Source organism: Labrus mixtus, chromosome 21, assembly GCF_963584025.1.
Source record: "Labrus mixtus chromosome 21, fLabMix1.1, whole genome shotgun sequence".
Lineage (NCBI taxonomy): Eukaryota > Metazoa > Chordata > Actinopteri > Labriformes > Labridae > Labrus > Labrus mixtus.
Genome location: NC_083632.1, coordinates 2,106,957 through 2,128,686, shown reverse-complemented (window position 1 = coordinate 2,128,686; position 21,730 = coordinate 2,106,957). Strand labels below are relative to the sequence as shown.

At 40.6% G+C, this 21,730-nt stretch overlaps 1 protein-coding gene across 5 annotated transcripts in view; it reads right to left on the bottom strand.

Annotated features, from left to right (window-relative positions):
- The window catches only part of kansl1a (KAT8 regulatory NSL complex subunit 1a), a 38,552-nt gene extending 17,276 nt beyond the window's left edge, over positions 1 to 21,276 (bottom strand). For 3 of the 5 annotated variants that reach the window (XM_061028954.1, XM_061028957.1, XM_061028958.1), the window contains exons 1-2: positions 12,677 to 13,142; positions 8,559 to 10,029 (exon numbers count right to left, since the gene is read on the bottom strand). In XM_061028954.1, the coding sequence (XP_060884937.1) occupies positions 8,559 to 9,961 (1,403 nt within the window). In that variant the 5' untranslated portion in view covers positions 9,962 to 10,029; positions 12,677 to 13,142. Of the gene's footprint in view, positions 1 to 8,558; positions 10,030 to 12,676; positions 13,143 to 19,277; positions 19,361 to 21,257 lie in introns of those variants that run through there. The other 2 variants (XM_061028956.1, XM_061028955.1) reach the window with 2 other exon arrangements.
- Between the last annotated feature and the right edge of the window lie 454 nt (positions 21,277 to 21,730).

Sequence of the window (21,730 nt, the reverse complement as noted above, 5' to 3'; positions counted from 1 at the left end):
TTGCAGGAAAACTCAGACACACTGTCTAAGTCGCACAAAAGTGTTGGCGACGTTCAATGAAGATCTACAGATTCTTTAGCGTTTCAAAGTAACTGCAATTTTAACAACCTTAGTAGAGCGTATACTTCTATATATAGGAGGCGTATACATGCCAGTATCCGGTATTAAAGGGGTATGAGTGCTCAGAAACAACGCTCTGACATACCCATAACCACAACAGGGGAATTTTTCCACATGATGGACCTGACAGCAACATCTTCTGTATCCATGGGCAACAGTATGATCCAAATATACATCCTTCAAAATGTACTGAGCGTTAGAAGTCAAGCCACAATTTTAAGACACAGATTGGATTTTTGTTTTTCGTCTGGATGACTGAACTGTGATGATCCACCTTGATTTAACGGAAACAACCCGCACACATGATGATTCAAATGTAATGACTTAACAGCACAAAATATGCGGCTAACTAACTTATGTCCATCGCACGCAAGCTGCTCATCTCCAAATGTGCCATCTCAGGAACGCTGCTCAGCTGTCTGATCTGACACTTTTAAGTTTTTTCTGCTGGAGGTGCAGCTTCAATCTGTCCCTTTCCCTCTCTCAGATTCATTTCCTTGTTTTTTTTTTGTGAGGTGTTGCAGTGCCACAGCTTTTTAAAAGTGCTGCTGTTGATTGAAAACAGGATTTAACTGTCCATATTAAGAGAGGGAATAAAAGCCTACAAAACTGTGTTTGGAAAATCAGGATTACATCATTCCAGCAAAGAAAACTGTAATACAGGCTATTAGGTATTCGCTCATTACAACTAGGGAGTAGTGTTTTAAGTTTGACTGAACGTTATCTACACAGGGCTGTAAGGGCTTGACAAAACAGAGAGGAATTTAATTCCTATTTTTGATGGATATTACTATTGCAACGTGATCCATGATACATTTTAAAGGTGACATATTCTCCTCCTCTTCAGTTTAAATAAGTCTCAGAGCTCCACAAAACATGTGTGTGAAGTGTCTTGTTCTAAATCCACTCTGATCCTGTATTTGATCATGTCTATAAACCCCTCTATTTCAGCCCTGCTCAGAACAGGCTGTTTCTGTGTCTGTACCTTTAAATATGTTAATGAGCTGTGTCTGACCACGCCCCCTCTCTGGAAGGTCTTGGGTGTACTCGGTGCTTTCTCGCTCCATGTCCTATTGTTTACAGTGAGAAGGCAGACTCAGAGGGCAGAACAAACACCTAGCTGTGGGAGTGTCACCCACCTGGGGGAGGGGCTACTGCCCTTTGTGATGTCATGAAGGGAAATCTCCAAACGGCCTGTTTGAGCACACATTTTCTGAAAAGTGGAGCAGGCAAAAGACAGAGAGGATGGACTTTTCTCATCATTGGGGGGTTTGAATAAGGACTAGAGACACATATTAGAGTTAGAACAACATGTTTTTCCCTTTAATGGTCTGTTTTGTTTTCACTAAACAATCGTGGTAGCTCAATACCTGTGGAAGTGGTTTGAGACAATATTGTGCCATTAAATGTCTAATATGCAGATTACAGTATTTTTTAGCTACTTTACATACAACACTTCAGTCTTAATGGCAGATAAAAAAGTCAATTAATTTGCCTGCACTACACAAATACTGTCATGTAATTCTCTCTGTGTTTAAGACAGCGTCCTTTAAATTAGTTTTATATATCATCTTGCTTATAGGATGGCAGCACCTTCAATTATGATACATATCTTATCAATACAGACCACTCGTCTTACATGCTGATATTTTCCAACTAAATTAGGCCGACGATTCATGCAGGAATACAAGGTGTTTTTCTTGATTATTGGTCCTGCTTCCAGCCCATTGGCAGATGTACGCCTAAAATAAAATACTCTGCATGTACACATTCAGCCTTTCTTCAAGGGTGCATATTTGTACCATATTTGAACGGCACATGATCATCTGAATAGTCACGGGGGGCTTGTGTTGCATGGGAATAATAAAAGCGTCATCTAAACGGTCCTTCATAACTGCAGAATTCCTCCTCTAATGTTGATATTAAAGCCTGTATAAGCCGACACTGATGTCTTATCAGAAGTATTGTCTATTCATAGTGTTCTGCAACCCTGAGCACAAGATTTGTAGGTCAGAACATCTCTGCAGCACACGGAGAATCGCAACCTCCACAATTTAGAGATTGCCATCATTTTTCCACCTTCCAAAATATTTATCATACTCCAGGTGTGGGAAGAAATCACTTGTATGAGGAAATGCTCTGTCTTTGTAATCTCAGTAATGTAATAAGGTGAAAACTCCTGAAACCATATATTCCACCTGTGCTCACCTTTTTGAAACAAAAGCTCCTTGTACAAAATCTGCCACAGGAAGACAGTTATGAATAGAGGTATGGAGGCAAAACAAAAGGCCTGCAGACATTTTTCTACCCATATGAAACACAATAAAATCACTTTGCCCTCAAGCTTCAAAAGCCATTCAATCATCATTCACACTAAGTAACAAGAACAGGGGAAATCAAAGCTGCAGCTGTCAGTTTAATTTCTTTGTTCTCCAGAGTCAAGGATTTTCAAAGCACATTTAAAGAGCTGAAAATTACCCCAACAGTGAAACATTCATGGAGGCTGCACAGTGACTTATTTTTAAGATTCATTCTGATGTTTCCAGGACGGCCGTCTGCAGCGTCACAGGACAGCCGGTTAAACTCATCTCTAACAGGAAGAGAGTGCTCGGGAGCGGGGATTGCGAGCAAGGCCGACCGACAGGGTGTGGGGCAGGAAAAACGAGAGAGAGGGCAAATTCAGCTGGAGAGCTGCAGCAGTCATTACATAAAAGAGGGGGGTTATGTAACGCCTGTGGGTTTCGTGTTGAGGGAACTTGGGCCTGGCTAAACACATCCAGATGTGTCAAACGGGACAGAAACCTATACAGGAACTCTCATACGTACACAAACACATGCACAGAGGAGACGAAAGAAGGGGGGAAAAAACATAGCTGAGCTTCTCAGACTGCAGAGTAATGCTGAGCCATAAGCATGAAAGGCACGCTGTAGTCTCAGCCAGCCTAGTTACCCTAGTTCACAAGAAGCAGGCAGACAGGCATGTTAACTGTCTCACTGCATGCAATCATGTACTCGGATCATCCAGCCATCTGAGAGGCCAAAAGCATGCAAGACTCGGCACATTTTGCTGCTCGTCAGATAACAAATTTCAGACATTTTGATTGTTCCGTTTATGAGCCATTATGTAAGCTAAGAGATTTCCTGATGAGCATTATTGTTGCCTCAGAAACAAGAGACAGTGCCCACTCTTTTCCTCAACGCAGAGCAACCCGTGCTCAATGTAACATGCCTAAACAACAGACTCTCCTTCAGTATCTAATGCCCAGGTATGATGTGTCTCAGTCTCTTTGCAGCTGCTTTAAAAGCAGACTTCTTTCTCTGAGGCTAGGAGCTCCCACACCCTTGTACAGAGGCCATAATGGACGTCACATTCACAGACAGACACACTGGCTCGAGCACAGAGGGCCCTGCAGCATAAGCACGACAACAGATGTTGGCTATCCCCCAATCCTCTAAGATACGGGAAACCACGTCTACAGTATGGATAGGGATGACAGGATTAGTCGTAAGCGACGCGCTGCATTCAAACCAGCAGCCCCGGATGGGTTATTTTCCACCGAGCTGTAAACTCAGCTGAGGTTAAATAATTGACGTGCTGCTGCTCGGAGAAGACGTTACATTGTCTGTTCTGTTTATTGGCGTAGAGCTGTAAGCCATTAATTGCTAACTGGGACAAAATGTCAGTTGTGAAAATGTGGCATTATGGGTATAGACATACACACACACACACACCCAATCCCTGCAGAGCAACGCGTTCACAATGAGGCTTGGTTTCTCTGATTTACTGAGCTCAGAACCAGTTTTTCCCCTCGTTGTTGGAGGTGAGATTTTTCAATGTGCATCAAACGGCTGCTTATAACGACGTTACAGATTAACAGCTTTTCACTAAATGTACAGAGAACTATTAGGCAGGAATACATGTGCCACCACTTGGCAAACATTTGCAAAGGCCAGGAGTGACAGGTGCTTTTGTGACGGCCATACAGACACTCTCACACACAGGGCTTATTCAGGAGCATCTGAGCAAATTAACATCGCTCCATGAACCTGTTTTTTGTGTTGCTCACATTGCATAATTTTGTGAGAATTGTGCAGCAAGTGAAACAGGTTGTGCTTTTACAGAACGTAGCTGGATCTGTAGTGAAGTGTGCTGAGGTCTGGGTGTACTCTTGTGAGGGGAGAAACAGCATGGGGGTTGCTGAACACATTCCCTGCAGGGAAGGCAACATTTAGATTTTTGCTTCAGAGGGCTGTTGTTTGAGTCAGGAAGCATCTAAAGATGATAGTTTCTGATTAAGGACAGTTCTTCCCCTCGGGGTCATTATAGACAGAACAAATGTGTCTTTTTTTTATAGTGACAGTTTGTTTGTACTCAAAGAACATCCTAGTAACCTAATAACCGTGAAAAACCCAATGTGTCTGTAATAAACATAAACAAACGCGACCCGGACAGGAAGTAAGACAAGGAACTGTACAGAGTGTCCGGTCTATTTCAAAATAAAACAGAATATCCAAACATACGAACATATATCTCAAAACAGCATGTTGGTTGCACGTTTTTCTCTTTATTCCCGTGTGATGTGGTCATGGCTGCGCTAACGTTTAAAACATTTTTTTTAACTCTCTTTGTGTGTGATGTCAGTGACGGCCACAACGTGCAGTTTCTGTGCAGCTCTTTCTAGTTCCATCTCTTTTCACCAAGAGGAGTTTGCGAGCCGGCTAACGACCAGTACGGTAGTTTCTGTATCCTGAAGAACAGAACAAAGCTCGCTAGCAATTAGCTTAGACTCAAGCTGCACACTCCTCTGGTCCATTATTATGTTACTCGAGGAGTCTTTTCAATAAGACAGATACCCCATGAGGTTTATTTACTAAACAGTTTCTTTAAATGAATGATTATGACCTAATAAGAAGAAAAGCTGTTTCTTCTTATTGGACTCTGCCAGCCTCGTCAGCATCTTCAGGCACAACCAGCACGCTATGGGCAGCGAGGACGTTGCTGGCAATACACAATAAAGGGGGAAGAAATTGCAATCCTGTCAGATAAAGGAGCTGATGGTGGCGGCTGCACCCTCAGTCATGATGACACATGTCTGTGATGAAGCTTTAGCTAGATAACACTGCCATAATATACTGGTTTATTGGTTACACTGGTATAAATGATGAAGCCTTCTACTCAAAGGTGTTCAATATACACCAGATGTTATGGTAAAAAGGTGAAGTGATCCAGTATCGTAAGGAGGAATATCACAGATAGAACAAGCTTTCTTTATGACTAACAAATTATTTAATAGAAGTCCATCATAAATAAGACCACTAGATAAACGATTAATAAAAAGGACATTTTTGTACTCTTCATCTCTTTTTGGACTCCACCCTGTTTATCTAATTATGATCCCATGATTTCTAAAATTCCCCTGAAATGACTTTCAGAGATATTTGATTCTGGGTTTTTTATGTGTTCACTGTCAAAACTGAAAGCTACTGAAGCATTTTGGAAGAATTTGTTCCCCCCCACACACACACACACACAAAAACAAATCTCCCTTACTTTTAACACATGTGGCTAAAATATATTATTAAGAACTACCAGAAGTCAATCACAAAAGAGTCTAAATGCTAACACACTAGCTTATGTGTTGGTTCTATGTTTTACACTGTCATGAAAAATCCATAAATGGTGGTGAAGGGAAATTTGGGGAAGTTTTTATTGTACACACAGCCAGTAAATACCCCAGGGGAGGGAGGATGACTTAGCAACAATTTATCATGGCTCCCTTTAAAATGACCAAGTCTGAAACATTGAGAGAATCTAAATGATAACTTTCTGTTATGGAACTGGTGAGATGTTGATGGATATGTGCTGGAAAGTCAAAGCGCTGCGGAAGTGGAACAGTTGACAATGGTGACTAAGGTTGCAAGAAGCTTTCCCTGCTTCACAATAAAAACCCACACAATGGTTGGCTGCTGGAATGTTTATAAAAAGGTAAAGCAGAAACACGACGAGTCATGTTTGCTTTCACACAGGATTAACCGCCGCAGCTCAGGCGAGGAAAAATTAATTTGCTACAAGTAATTTCTCCCCGGTTCTCGAAGGACATTAAAGTCTGTAATGAGCTGGGTAGGAGTCAAGTTACTTTTGTATCAATGCAGCGGCTTTATCCCTGGTTGAAATCGAATCAATACCTCGATATTATTCAGGTGATTTAGTTGCTGATAAACAGGCTGTTAAAGAGAATATGATTGGTCATTGTGTGCTGAGCTCACTGCTTGTAATCAGAGCATGACTGGAACAAGTGAACGGACGCACAATAACGTGTTTACAGCATGATGATGATCTGAGCACCAACAAAGGGTTAAATCAACTCCCCTATACATAAACACATTGAGAGTCTGTAATTAATGCAGCCTGTAATCTTCATTTCCTGAAGATGATTTATATACGTATGACTTGTTATCACTTGTGTGTTTACATTAAAACCAGTACAGGATTAAATCCTCCAGGTCCAGGACTCATCATGAATGATCGTTAAAATGTGGTCATGTCTTTAATCCACCTTCAGTATCAGAGTGGAGATGAGCTTCATCTAATAAACACACAGGTCTAATTGCAATATAGTTAGTCAGTACTGATATTTAAAGAAGATCTACCGGCTATGGAAAGCACCTCCAACTGATCAGGGTGTCCGATTCCAGCACCACCCCCCCCTCCCCTCCAGACAGGCACAGCTTTCTGTTTCACTACAGGAAGTGACCGAATAATAAGATTAAAATTCTAATAAAATGTGTTTTATGTAAAAACAAAAATATAATCAATTGACTACATGTTGGAACATATTCTAGAGAATCAAAAGCTTGTTAGGATGTGGGGCTAAACTGTGTTACCAAAAGAATAGAAGTAGAAAAAACACTGCTCTGACCTTTTAAAAATGATCGATTAAGTCAGAATGATAAAACTGATATCTTATCAATATGGTGAAGCTAGCACGACCATTTAAGTACTTTTAGTTGAGCTTGTATTTAAATAATGGCATGTTAAGATTTTCCTTTTAAAGGGTTTAAATGTGTTGATTTGTAGTTTCAGTACTTTAGACTATCTGAATTACATAACACCAATAAAATACTATCTGTGTACCTTTGGTCAGACGGTTCATTACCTCATGTAAAGCCTACATTTATGTTCAATACGATGCTGCTTACAGGTCAACAAACGACCCCAGTGCTTCATTTAAATTCCCTTTCTTCAGGATTATCCTCTCAAGTTCAACATTTTCCAACACACTGTTTCTCAGATTTTTGATATGAGACGTTTAAAATCTTTCTTTGAGATACAGACATAACTATGTGCTACATTTTGTGTGGTGTTTACAATGATTCCCACTCCTCCTTTAACCTCAGGCCACGTTACTGCAGCTCAGCGTCTCCTTGAAAAATGATTTTAAGTAAATTTGCACATTATCTGCTCTAATATCTCATTTGACCTCAAAAGGCTCAAGACACGCTTTGAATACATTACAAGCTACTTTTCTACTTCGTTGGGATCATGAATGGAGCCCACACACACAAACACGCAGACACTTCCTGCTTCCTGTTTGGTTATGAAGATATTTAGGTCAAAGGTCTAAAGTCAACACAGGAAAGGATAATAAAAATCTGTGTTTCTCAGACACGTTGTTAATAATCTACCCGATCCTGCACAGGTCGGTAGGTCCATTAAGGCTGCTGCTGACCCCACCTGCTGCACTTTTTTCCCCTTCCCCACTAATGTCAGAGAGAAAACGAACACTCTGTTACCAACTTCTCATGGAATAGACTCTGCAAGCACCTGCTGAGGTAAAGCTGACATCACACCGGGCAGCATGTACAAAACAGAAAACCCACGCCTTCTACAAAAACCATCGCCACCCCCGACTCTCTGTTTCCTCTTGGTTTCAGTTTAAAATGAAAACACTCGCTGGCTCTGTGGGCGCTCACTTGTTCGCTCTGCAGATAAACAGAACGTTCAGTATCGGGCTCTCAGGAGGAAGCACCGTGTGACGAGAGAGAGGAGGCCTTTTTTTTTTTTTTTTTTAACTTCTCGTCCATTCGATCCTGTATGTTCTCTACAGGATGAAACCTCCCACACCACTACACATGCTCTATCTCTACTCCTCCCTGGAGTTTGACCCAACCACTACTGAGGTAGAACAGGCAGTTAGAATTGTCATCAGCACCTGCTAGGCCTTGAGCAGCATACAAGCAGGGCCTGGAAACACAGGGACTAAAGAGTGACTTGGAAAAGGGTCAAGAATCCTCGTCACTGTGAAACCATTTTTTCCACACAAATGCTGCTTTCAACATTCAACCTGAGCCACGGCGGGGGAAATTTCCACTACTGCAATAACATGTGCACACAAGCCGAGATGATAAATACAGCGAGTGAGGTCAGCTTTACTTACATTTTGACATGCCGCTGCTCAATGTCCACTCTGGCCAGCTCCTCCTCCTCCAGGTCAGAGTCCCCCCCAGAGCTACTTTCTGTCACGTCTGAGTCAAAGGCGCTTTCTGCTGAATGGAGGTTGGCCGATCCGCTCAGGTACAGCCTCTCCAGCTCCAGGGGCATGGTGCCGCTTTTCAGGAAGCGACTGAGGCTGTCTCTGTTGTTCGACGACGAGTGGCGTCCGGTCCTCCATGTCGCCGTAGGGGTCGCAGACTCCGATTTGCGATTTCCCGCTATTAGCCGGTTGAGAGCCGAGTCCAAGAAGCCGCCGAGCTGCTGCTGAACGTGCCGCTCCACCTGCTTCGCCTGCACGACCTGAAGACGTTTGCGCAGGCGCCTTAGCCGGCTCTCGATCTCGGCTTGGCGGCTGCTGTTGAGGAGGGTGCGTTCCCTCACTTGAGCGTCGAGGCTGTCCGAGGAGGAAGTGCAGGGCAGGGGAGGCTGTGGCGCGGGCGTGCAGGCCGGGGAGCCCTGCTGACTGCTCCCTGCTCTCTCCCTATCAGAACCCTGCGTCTGACCAGTTTGCGTTTGTGAATCAGTCTCCTGCAGGTTTACTTGTTCAGCGGGGTTTGGGTTACCGTGGGTGAAGGGGGAAAGTGCAACAGACTGAAGCACTGTGGGTTCAAGGTTTTTTCCATCTGTATTTTGAGAAACCCCAGAGGAATGCTTCTGTTTAAGGGTTCCTTTCACCGGGATATGCCCTGATAAGGTAGCTGTCAAGGTCTCGGAGTTTAAGGGCAGGTTCTGGGTCTGAGAGTCTGTGGCGGCAGAAGGCTTGTCACCGTTTACTGCCACCACACAGCCCGGACCGGACATGGTGGCCAGCTTCTTGGCCAAGCCGTTGACAGGTGCCATGGGCTGGCCGCCTCCGTTGGTGCTGCCACTCATGAGGCTTTTGAGCTGGCCGCCGGACAGTTCTATCGCCTGCCTCTTCCTCAACAGGAAGTCTCCTCCTCCGTTGAACAGCGAGTTGTCCAGTATCCTGTGGCTCTTCAGCACGGACTGTTTGATGAGGACTCCTTGCAGCTTGATCGACTCCTTAGTTGACGGGACAGGTGTCACGTCAGAGCATAGGTAAGAAGCCACCAGCGGCTGGAGCTTGCCCAGGGCCGACGCCTGAGCCACGGAGTCCGTTTGGGGTTGCTGCTGCTGTTCCTGGTCGCCGCCGCAGAAATCGAGGGGGCACTCTTCGGGGGCGGCCTTGCACTTGGCGGGGCCGCTGCTGTGGATAAGGATGTTGCTGGCGTTACCGTTGTTCTCTGCACTGGCCGGTGAGAGACTTGAGGATGGGGCGGCCAGTTTGAAGCGGATGTGGTGAGCTTCGGCTGGGGCGTCGGTGAGAGCGGGCGCCATCGCAGCCATGCAGTGCAGAGGGACGGGCACCGCGGCCTGCTCCACTCCACCCGCTTACTGCCCCACCTGAGGACAGCCTGGACAAAATAGAGACGGGAGGGGAGACAAATCAAACAAATTAGTCCAAAAAACTTAAAATGCCAAGAATGTACATCAATATAAAGTACGGGAGGGTAACGGGTGAGATATTTTGGCTTCATAAATCGCAGATAATATCAAAAACCTTGCACAGCGACGGACTCATGAACACAAAGCGTAATCCAACATAAAGACACAAAGAAGAACATGGTTAAATATTTATTTAATACTGAAACCAGCAACTCTAAAAAGGCTTCATTAGTGTTCCTACATTTAGAATAATTTGAAAAAGCCTCTTAACACAGTTATCTTTATAGTTTAAGTATTTGTTAAAGCAAAAGACAATATGTAGGGATCACAACAACCAGGTCTCAAAGAGGGGGAAAGAAGTTTACTTACAGCCCTAAAGAACTCAAAAAGAAGCATTTCCTTTAAATAAACTAGAAAATATATTTGATCTACATCTGTGTGAAAGCATTTAAACAACCTACACGCAGGCTGTGCGGATGTCCAATAAAACATACAGCTGAAATACTTGCACTACAGGTTCTGTGAGCCAGTAGAGGGAGTGGAAAATTACTAAGCACCACCCAAAAAGAAAACACATCTTTAGAATAATCAGCCCGTTTTTAATCCCTGAAATTGTGACTGCTTGATTTCAGGTTATGACACAATGACTAAAAAAGAAATGTGGAGTAAATGATTACCAACATAGTCTAAGGTCTGATCAATGAACTGGTGGCTCGTGGACATTTGGTCGGCCTACTGGTTTTAAGTGGTGCTAAAATTGATCTTACAAAAAGGGGGAAGGAGGAAACACATTTCAGGTAACGAACGTCAACCTCCTCGACCGTTCAATACGCTCTCAAAAGAGTAATTCATTTCATGTCATGAATTTGTCTCCAGAGGTTTAAACACATGAAAAATGTACTGATCTGCACTGACCTTGGTGCGTGGGATGCTGACTATAAAGATGGAATAACAGCAGACATCTGAGCTTCATCCCAGGCCGATAAATAATTCCCACTTACACCCATGCATGTGTGAACAAGCCTTCATTGTCATTTCCTCACATAGGCTGCTCTTTATAAAGAAATCAGCTCTGGCATTATATTCTGACGAGGGAAGAAACAGGACTAACCGAAGCAAAATGATCCAAACCCCACTGCCCTACATGTGCCCTGGTAAGTCAGTGTGCAGCTCCACACAGCAAGTGTAAGTAGGTGGATTTAGGCCTCCTCAGCATTAGTCCAAAGCACATGATGTCATCCTGACTAGGTTCCTGTGTCAATTTCAGCAAAACCAAATTAAAACCCCTGACAATTTCTTCACCATGGATCATTTTCAGGATGATAATTTACACACCAAACGACAAATACGTGATTAGGGTTCAGTATTGTCTCATTGGGTGACGAAGCCGTACACACAGACTGCCTGTTTTATTCATATGAAACCTTTTTTTTTTTTTTAAAGCCTCCCTTCACATAAAACAAGAGATAAAAGCGGAGCTGCATCGTCTGCAGGCTCAGATGAATGGGGGCTCAGTATTTCACCGCAGTTTCTACGCCATGTTGGTATTTCCGAAGCAGATTATGCAATGCGATTCATCTCTCTAAAAAAAACCGCCCATTCCGCTTTAAACACACCAAACAAGTCCACAGGGTGAGGAAATACATAACCAAGAGACAGGATGTATATAAGGTGAATACATTTATCTGAGAGATGTCTGTGCAGGGGATGCGACAAAAAAAAAATGTCCACATCAAACGTTAGCCAAGCATAACGTAATCAGCAAAATGTCTTCCTGGTGTTTACAAAAACACACAAAAAAAATAGTGCGTTCAAGAGGAAGGTTATCGCGTCTGAGCAAGGTGCGTTCAAGTGTTAGAAGGTTGTTTCATAATCCCGATTTCTAAAGCACATAACATGAGTGTGTCTGAATCAGTGAGCAGCCAGTACAGATAAATAAATAAATAAATAAGCAACCGATCGCCAAATCAATGATTATAAATGATAATAATATGTTGCTCGGTTTGGCTTCGTGCACCTGAACGCGTCCTCGCTGTTTGTGGCTCAGAAAAGCTGCTGATGCAAGAAACACAACCTGCTTCCAAAAAAGCTTTATCCTGCCCTCCTCACGTTATGGAGCATTTTGTAGCTTTCCATTCAGTTGCACAACATGTCTCTGTATCTTTATATTTAAATATCTGTGTGTGTCTGATAAAAGCAGCAGCTGGAGCTTCACACAAACCTCGTTAGGGAAGTAAACATTTTAAGACACTTACTACGCAGCCTACGCGACACTTTAATGTCAATAAGTAATATGCATTAAGGGTTAACACCACACACACCTTCAGTATTCGTCCACTGGGCCACAACTTGTTCCAAACATCTCTTTTAGACCTTAATGCAGAGTGCAGACATGCTGTGCATTGCAATTAGACTGTGGAAATAAATACAGGCAGTGTGTTGTTGTAAACCTAAACCCGGGCCCCCCCACTTCAGCACCACGGGGGCAGGTAGGTAGGTGGGTGATTAAAAATGTCCGTAACATTAATGCACATTAAAAGCAGATAAGTTGAGGGGAGTAAAGAGCCCTCTGCATGTTTAGCTAGCTCCGCTAACAAAGAAAAAGGAGGAACCTACCACGTGACGAGGTTGCACTATCCGAGGGAATTTCGGCAACAATCCCCCTGCAGATTTAATTAAAAAATAAACAAGGTGCTAACACGGCTTGGTATAATCACTCTGCCATTAATTAATCCAGAAAAAATAGAGCCAGATGGCGGAAAAAAAAAAGGGCCCCGGTTCGGGTTCGTTCCGGATTCAAGAGCGACGAGCGAATCACCGATCTACACCTCGCCTCGAGCTGAGCTCCGGAATATAACAAGACGAGGCCGTGAAACACTCCTTTCCTCCGCGATTTTACCTCAAATGTAGGCGATTTCACCCCCGCAATCCTACGGCAAAAAATCCGATTCTCCGCGATGCGAAAGGTAATCCAGACGGTGGTTTCTGTCGGGAGCGTTTTTCTCTCGTTTTAGGGAGAGACGCTTCAGAAAATGGCGGCTAGCTCCTCTCCCTCGGATTTGAGTCTGACAAACATAGAAGGGCTGCGTGTGTGTGTGTGTGTGTGTGTGTGTGTGTGTGTGTGTGTGTGCGTGCGTGCGTGCGTGCGTGTGTGTGCGTGTGCGCTGCAAGCTGGTAGGCGGGAGACATTTCTCATACTCACCACTAGAGTAAAGGGCAGATAAGAAACGACATAAAAGCTGTAAAGAAGATACCACAGGAGGGCATTGTCTTCTCAAACATGTTTTTTACACTTGTTGGATATAAAACTGTTTGAAGGTGCCGCCTGCAAACACTTCATACTTATATCATACAGTAAATATATAAAATTAAAAATATTAAATCACATTAATATCGACATTAAACACAAGTTCATAAATAAAACCAACACATAATAATCCTAAATGTTAGATTTTCTTAAATGTATTATAATAATAAGAACAGGTGCTGTGAATTAAACTCCTCTCTTTCGGTTTGGCGTTACAGGAGAAGGGGAGGGGGGTGGGATCCTGCCCCCCCCCCCCCTTTTGAGTAGAGTCTGCTTGGCTCTCATGACATTTTTAACAGGAACTAGATCGCCCACCACTACAGCACAGCAGCATGACTGCAGGAGCAGCTGGTGGCCGCAGGAGGGCGCTGTAGCTCACATTAAAGGTGCACTATGGAGGTTTGGTGGTGAAATTAGAAAGTTGGAGAAATGAAACTATTCTATGCTATATTAAATATACAAACTTTATTCAAAGGAAGAAATGGCTCCCTGAACACTGTTTGGAGCTAAAAAAGCCAAAAATAACCTCAGGTGCAATAAGAGATAATAAGTGCAATAAGAAAACTTATTTATATTTTAATTTCATTGTACAGTGTTCCCCTTGTTATTTATTGTATTATATCTTTGCTTTAATCAGTGTATAACTTCTGTACAGTTTATTTTAAATCACTTAGCTGTTACTACAACTTATTTATTTTTACTTTTAAATTTTTTGTACTTTTCTACTCTTCTTACAATGCTATTCTATTTTATATATAATTTTAATTTTTTTTTGTAGAAGCTGACTCGGGGAGAAACGCACAATAATTCCAATGTACATGTACTGTCCTGTACCTGTGCACATGGCAATAAACATCTATTCTATTCTATTCTAAAAGCAACCAGGAGAGTTACAGTTTCACATTTGAGAGCCGCCCACCATAACTTCTCGCATAGCTTTTTATCTTCACACAGATTTACAGGGAGCACATTTTCAGTTTCAGACAGTTTGTGTTTAGAGTTGTGAGCACATACCACAGACTCTGTAAATTTCTCCTACTTTCACATTTCTCTATAAACTCCATACTCACAACTTCAGAAGGTCAACACTTTTTTATTCTTATTTTTATATTCAGGTCTAATTACAGATTTTTTTCCTCAACTGTTTTTAGGTTATTGTTTAAATTGCACATATATTTTTATCCCTGCACGGGTTATGTACATTTCTTGTATACGTCTATTTTTAATTGCACAGTTTAAGTTTGATTCATCTAGGGGTATTCTTTAAATCTTTTTCTTCAGGTTAATATATATGTATGGAGGGGGGGGGGGGGGGGGGGGGGGGGGGGGGGGCGTCGTCGGTTTTGTGGTTTAATTTGTAACAAATGTTTCATGTCATGTCTTTGTAACCTGCTACTGGATGCTTTGAATTTCCCTCGGGATCAATAAAGTATCTATCTATCTATCTATCTATCTATCTAGTGCACCTTTAAATATGAAAAGACAACAATTAGGTGTTTAAAATTCAATCCCTGACATTACAGGTGTGACTGTGAATAAAGAAAACCAGGTTAATTAAAAACACAGGCCTTAAAGTTGTGGTTTTGTGTTGTACTGGATAAATTCTTATTTGTTGATGTTTGAATGTTGTGTGGAGTGTTTTTATATTGTCTGTAATTATTATGTTGTAAATGGAGCGGCTGTGATGCGAGAACACATTTAGACTTTGTAGAGCTGCACCAACACATTGATTATTATTCTCTAACAGATGGCTTTATATCTACAGTATTTATTGCAGCAATGGCTGAAAATAACATTTCATCTCTCTTTGTTATGTAGATTTCAAAGTGTTCCTTTTTTTTTAAATCATTAAGTACTCAATCTTACAGTTTTGTATCGACGTCATGTGATATTTAAAAACATAAAAACAGACTAAAAGGAACTTTTTAACTATTTTCTGACATTTTAAGACAAAAGGATTAATTTATATTTAAAAATTAATGGTCAGAATAAATACAAATATTCCATAGTTGTGTTTGTATACGTCCTGTGCAGCCTTGGATTTACACTGAATTTACACTGAATACTGTGTATGTGATAATGCAGATTAAATAAGGCTTGGTATCAGCACATTTTAACACAGCAGTAAAAAGTTAAGGGTATTTTAGATGTCATCATCACAGGCAGCTTGGCGAGAGTTTGGCAGGAAATTTAAAGAGTTTGGATTTAAATAAAAATGTCCGATCAAAAGTCTGCAGTACTTTAAAGTTTTCAATCCATAAACATGAGTGAAGATGGAGTCAGAAGCTTTTACCTAATAGATTAATTAAAGGTCCAAAAGTAATGCTGCTCGATCCTCCTCCATACATGTGCGATGCTGACTGTGTCTTCAGAGACTCATGCTGCATTCAGGTGCTGCGCGGTGGTCCAAGTTTCTGAGTTGGGAAGTCGTTCTTCAGACTTCAGTGTGTTCATGTGATTTCAGTTCAGAAAGTCTGAATGTTGGAACAAACAGTGTTGATGCTACATGTGAATGTCTCTGTTTAAAGTTAATTTTTTTGGAAAAAGTTGATGAGCAAAACGTGAATTAACAAAAAGTATCTTAACATTAACAAAACATATTTTGCCCCTCATGTGATGACGATTCTGATGTCAAGTCGGGAAGTCGGGCAGCTCATTCTTTCTGAGTTTCTGAGTTATTATTCCGACTTGAGCAGGCGTTCATGTGCATTTTACAACTCGGAAACTAGTTTTCCGATGTGTCTGACACCACATGAATGCACCATCTGTCCACTGACTGGATTCTCATGGTTTGTTTTGTTTTGTTTTGGTTGACTCGGGACGCTTCTGGGCGGGGAGTTGATGTATTTCTCTCAACCAATGACAGCGTGCAGATTAATGTAGGAGTGGAAACAATTCAGTGATTCAAACGGGCGTATATGACGGACGTGGACGCATGTTTATCTTAAAAATATAAACGCTTTTATGAATTCAACTTTATAATATTTTAGGTGTTTCTGTCGTTACACGGTTAACCTCTGTTTCTCATGTTCATCATATTTAGATTTGGTTTTCTATATAAACACGGGTCTAGATCTTCCTGTGAACGTCAAGACTTCCTGTTCTGTTTTATTCTTTAGGAGAAAAGTTGAATAACGTTGTGTAATATTGGATATGTGTTTCATAAGAGTAGGAATCAGTTCAGTGACTCTAATCAGAGAATGACTGCCTGTTCATTAATGCTAATGAATGCATACCACATCTCTCCTTCACCTCGTGCATAGCCTTTGTTCATTATCAGACTACCACAGTAAATATGTATGAGGAATAAGTAGTTATGAATGTGTGGGTGTGAATGAGACTCGAACCATCGACGCACATGTGGTGAAAAATTAAACAAGATAGAAGTCAAAGAAGTTAAACTACAGATGAGAAGAATCCAGACAATCATTAAGAGTTGATCCAAATCTGCTCGAATGCTAATAAATAAAAACATCCATCCCACTTCTTGATCCAGGCTTCATCTTCCAGCTAAAATCTACAACACATCACCGTAAGCTGCACGACTGTGTGCACAATGCTGCCAGTCTTCCATGCAGCTGCTCGGCCAAAGAAAACCACATTAAGAAGCTCCTGACGCACAGCTGCTGTGATGATGTTCCTCCCAAATGCAATAAAGCACTTTGTCCTGAGTTCTACAACAGATGATAGGCTGTGCTGCTGTCGCTCCCAGACACTTCTACTTCACAAGAAACAGGGCTGAACGCTCACCAGGGCAGATCAATGTGCTCAAATTGGTCTGAAATTCTATGAACAGACTTGAAGAAGTGGCATCTTATGACAGCGCCTCAAGTGTTTGAGGTCTTTACAGTAACTTCTAAACCCTTGTCTATGGACTCAGTGGTTCCCTCAGTGCTTTAGAGTTAAGACAGCCATCCATCTTAATAACCATTGTAAAATAAAAAACATTGAAATCCTCCTGCATGTTGGGGCGCCGGTAGCCTAGTGGTTAGTGCAGTAAACATTTGAATTCAGTGTTTTAAAAAGTAAATCTAAGGTATGTTTTTTCTCGGGCTTTCACACAGAAACGTGCTGATGTAAGGTGTTGAGATTTTGTTGTGGGTGGTGAGTTTGCTTCAAAGGAGGCTCTTCTCTGTTTCATCTCACCACTTCTTTATCATGCAGGTATCAGCTGTAACAGTCTGCTGTAATCTGAAGCTGCAAACTCAAGACAAACAAAACTCGTTACAGATCGCTGTGAGGTGTAGCCCCCTCGACACACACGCCTCCTTTTGGTGTTTCGTCTCACTAAGGCGAACTAACACCAAAAGTAGGTGCTTATCTGTTAAAGGGGTTAACCTATGGAACAACTTAGACAACGAATTCAAAATGTGCAGCTCAATTAGAAAATAAAAATAAAAAGTTCAAATTCAGGGTAATAGAAAAATATAAAACATCATTATGATAATGTTTATAACCATGATAATATCTGTCTCTCCGTACTGTAATCTGTTCTACAAATTATCCCTGCACTCATGTTCACTTCATTTGTCTACTCGCCGTTATATTGTATAGTTTCTGCTTATAATATGTCTACACTCATGCACTTTAAGTCAATACTGTCCATTTACAACTCTGTTTGTGCACATTTACATTTAATATTTCATATTTAATCTTTCATATTTAAGACTAGTAATGCTTAGTTAAATCCTGGTTGTATATATTCCCATTCTTAGTTTTGATATTTTTAGTACTTATTTACTTTGTATTTAATATTATATTGTGTTTAGATTTGCTAATATTGTGTTTTTTTACTCATATTGTGTGTTTGGACAACCTGCTGCTGTAACGCCACAATTTCCCAGTTTGGGATCAATAAAGTAATTCTATTCTATTCTATAGTCTGACTATAATTAATCATTTATGGAAGCTTTTCATTTATTTATTTTTTTCCTTTTATTGTTTTGATTTGGTTAACTGACAACTGTTTTGTGAAATCAGGTTACTTTTTTTTTTTTTTTTTGCAGCTGTTCTTGTTTTGATATACTGTAGAAATGAAATGTTCAAAGGGTAGGCAGAATAAGCCTCGGCTTCATCCTACACCTTTTCGGCCATTGTTTTATTTATTTTTATTATTGTTTGTGTACGTTCTATGCTTTGTGGTCATGGACCGATAAATACATATTTATTACTACTACACAGTGTGTGCCTCAGCTGCACAAAAACACACAAACACACGCTTAATGGAGTGGTACGTGTGTGAACACTGGGACCTCTGTAAGGTGTTATCATATTCACTCCCTACACACATTCAACACTGCACCGACCCTCCTACTTTCAAATCACTGATCAAAACTCACCTCTGTAAACAAGCTTTTAATGTATGACTGTGATGTAATTTCTGTTTTCTGTAGTTTTACCTTTATTGTTGTTGTCTTTATGATTTGTGTGTAATGTTGCAATGTCTGTTAGTCTGTCTTTACTGTGCTGTTCTTTCTGTTTTTAAATATTGTACAGTGTCTTTGGGTTTTTAAAAGCGCTTATAAATAAAATATATTATTATTATCATAAAGCTGAAGCATATTTTAAGTCAACTTAAGTCAAATTATTCTATTATTGTATTTTTTCTCTGCCGTTATTTAACTGATGTAAATGTTTGATTTTGATTTTTTAATAATTTTATCCCTTTTTCCTGTTTTCTTGAGCTGCTGTAATACAGAAATTTCCCTCATGGGGGATCAATAAAGTTTACCTTTATCTTTAACTCATTTGGGTCCTTCACACACAACAAGGGTCAAAGGTCAGTTTTTCCTTTAGAGGTGATCAGAAAAATGGACACTGATGGGAACCATTTCCCACCAGTGTCATGAAGGACACATTAAAGTAAATAAATCCTGATAATAAATAATAAGAGGAACTGTTTGTAAATACCTTTAACTCCGTTGTTGCAGAACCCCATTCAGTAATCCAAGTGGACATTATTCCAGGTAACACGGCTGGAACAAGCATGACACCTAAGAAGATAAATAAAAAAATATAAGTTTAATCTTATTAATCACAAAATCTCATCAAAATAAAGTTATCAGCTGTTTTTATCAGCTGTTTTTATCAGTGATTTCTCACCTCCAGCTGGTAAGCTAAGCTAGCCAGCTAACGAACGTTATCATCGAAAATTTATAATGAAAAAGTTTTAAATGTTTAATTATTGTGTTGCAGAGTTTGAAAATTCAAAGGACAGTCACACGTGGGCTTTCCGTGTTACCTGTCGTGTCAAACAATTAATTTCCTGTGATTTAAGTAATAAAATTAACAGTACTTTCGAGATGCTAATGTTAGCCGAGCTCACGATGCATTCAGAGGGTGTGGAGATAATCGGACAAAATAGTTTCCAAGCGGGAAGAATTAAGCGAAGGCTCTCTGAAGTCGGAAAAATAGAAGGAAGTGTGAGTACCCGTCTTATTACGCTAAAACACAATAGACTAAAGTCGTATTGTTTATTAATTATTAATCAATAAACGTTGTGCTGTTAAAATATTAGCTCATTTAGCAATCTGGTAAAATTACTTAACGACTGTGTGGTGTTAACTTAGAATAACCTGCACAAGTTCTGAACAATAAAATAATAGTTATCTTCTAAGTGGCGTCTGTGTTGTTACCAAAACAAAACACCTCACAACACATCGAAGTCGGAATATCGATTACCCAACTAACTTTGAGGAGCACTTGAATGCCACGTAATGTTTGATACTGAAGGGGTATTCACGTGATGTCGGAATTATTATAGACATAGGGTTGTCCGACTGAAAACATTTTCTTAAGTCGGAACTGAGAAAAAAGTTGATGGATGTTTTGTTACCGACAGGACGAGTTGGGAAACAATCCACAAACAAAACGTCGGCTTGATCACATAATGTTTTATAAATTCACCTACTTTAAACTAACTTTATTGTTTATTTGTCAAACGTTAGATAGATAGATAGAATCTTTATTATCACTGTATACAACATGTTAGCAGCAATCTTAAACAGCAGCGTTTACAAAAACAACAAAAACATATTTGTGGTGATATGAGAGAGAAATATGCAAAAAGGTTCCAGAGCAATTGCTGTTCAGTGAATGAATGATAATAATAAATAAATAGACAGTTGTGGTGACTGAAAGAATATATAGTTATTATTTTGCACTGACTGATTAATTCAACAAATATAAATATAGAGATATGGTGAAAAATAAGTGAAGTTATAGTGCAGTGAAAGAGTATATACAGTTATTATTGTGCAGTGACTGAATGAATGAATGAATGAATGAATGAATAAATAAATGAATAAATAGACAGTTAAAGTGCAGTGACTGAATAAATAAATAGAAAATTATAAAGCAGTGAGTTACAAAGTTATTAAACAAGTAATATTGAACAGTTAGCAGCAGTTAGGTAATTACTGCACATTGTATATGGAATATATATGGAATAAGTGTGTTAATGCTTAAAATAACATTAGAGTCACTTATTTTAGTTCTTAACAATAATGTATAATTCAGATTTTTATATTGTCTAGTTTGTTTCCACTTTGACGACGAAATCGGAGGGTTGGTATTCTAAAGCGGGGAAATCCGAGCATCCGAGGAGCGCTTGAACGCGACATAATGTTTGATACTGAGGTACAGCGCCTGGCCAATAACGGCCAACTTAGCAAGCAGGCTAAGCTAATGGTCGCTAGCTTGTTTGCTTCCCGATCCCATAGTGACTTCTCAATGATCTACAGATTTCTGCACGTTTGGCAGAAAAGTGTGTTAAAAAAAATGCAACCTGCTCAAATCGATCAATCAAATGTTTAACGCCACGAGTGTTTCCCCCTGACACGCGGAGCATTCGTTTATTAGAAGAAAATAACAAGACAAAATCTTACTTACCTGCTTGTCCTGTTACTAACCGTTTACGACTTGATAACAACCGTCCCCCTCGCTCCTATTGGCTGCTGCTTCGATTCGACGCTTCCCATTGGCTCCCGCAGCTGTCAGTCTTTTGCAAATGCCCGTACAGCGGAAATGTGGACGAAAGTTCATAGCACGAAACTTCATTATTCAAAAAATAATGTGGTTAAATTATAAATGTTTTATTGAGTCTCACAGCTTCTTGGTTATTTATAAATGACTGATTTCAAAGTCCCATTAAATGAGTGTTGTTTACACCGCCCTCATGCTAGCTGCTCACACTCCAGCTGATGTATTTTCACTCAATCTAAACTGAAACATCTGATATTTCTGATGCTTTGTCTCTGAGACTTTACTGAGAAATGAGCCCCCGTGTTTTTACAGCTAAATATACACCACAAGCATGCAACGCGGATGACTGCAAATAAGTTTCTTCATTGTTATTATTCATG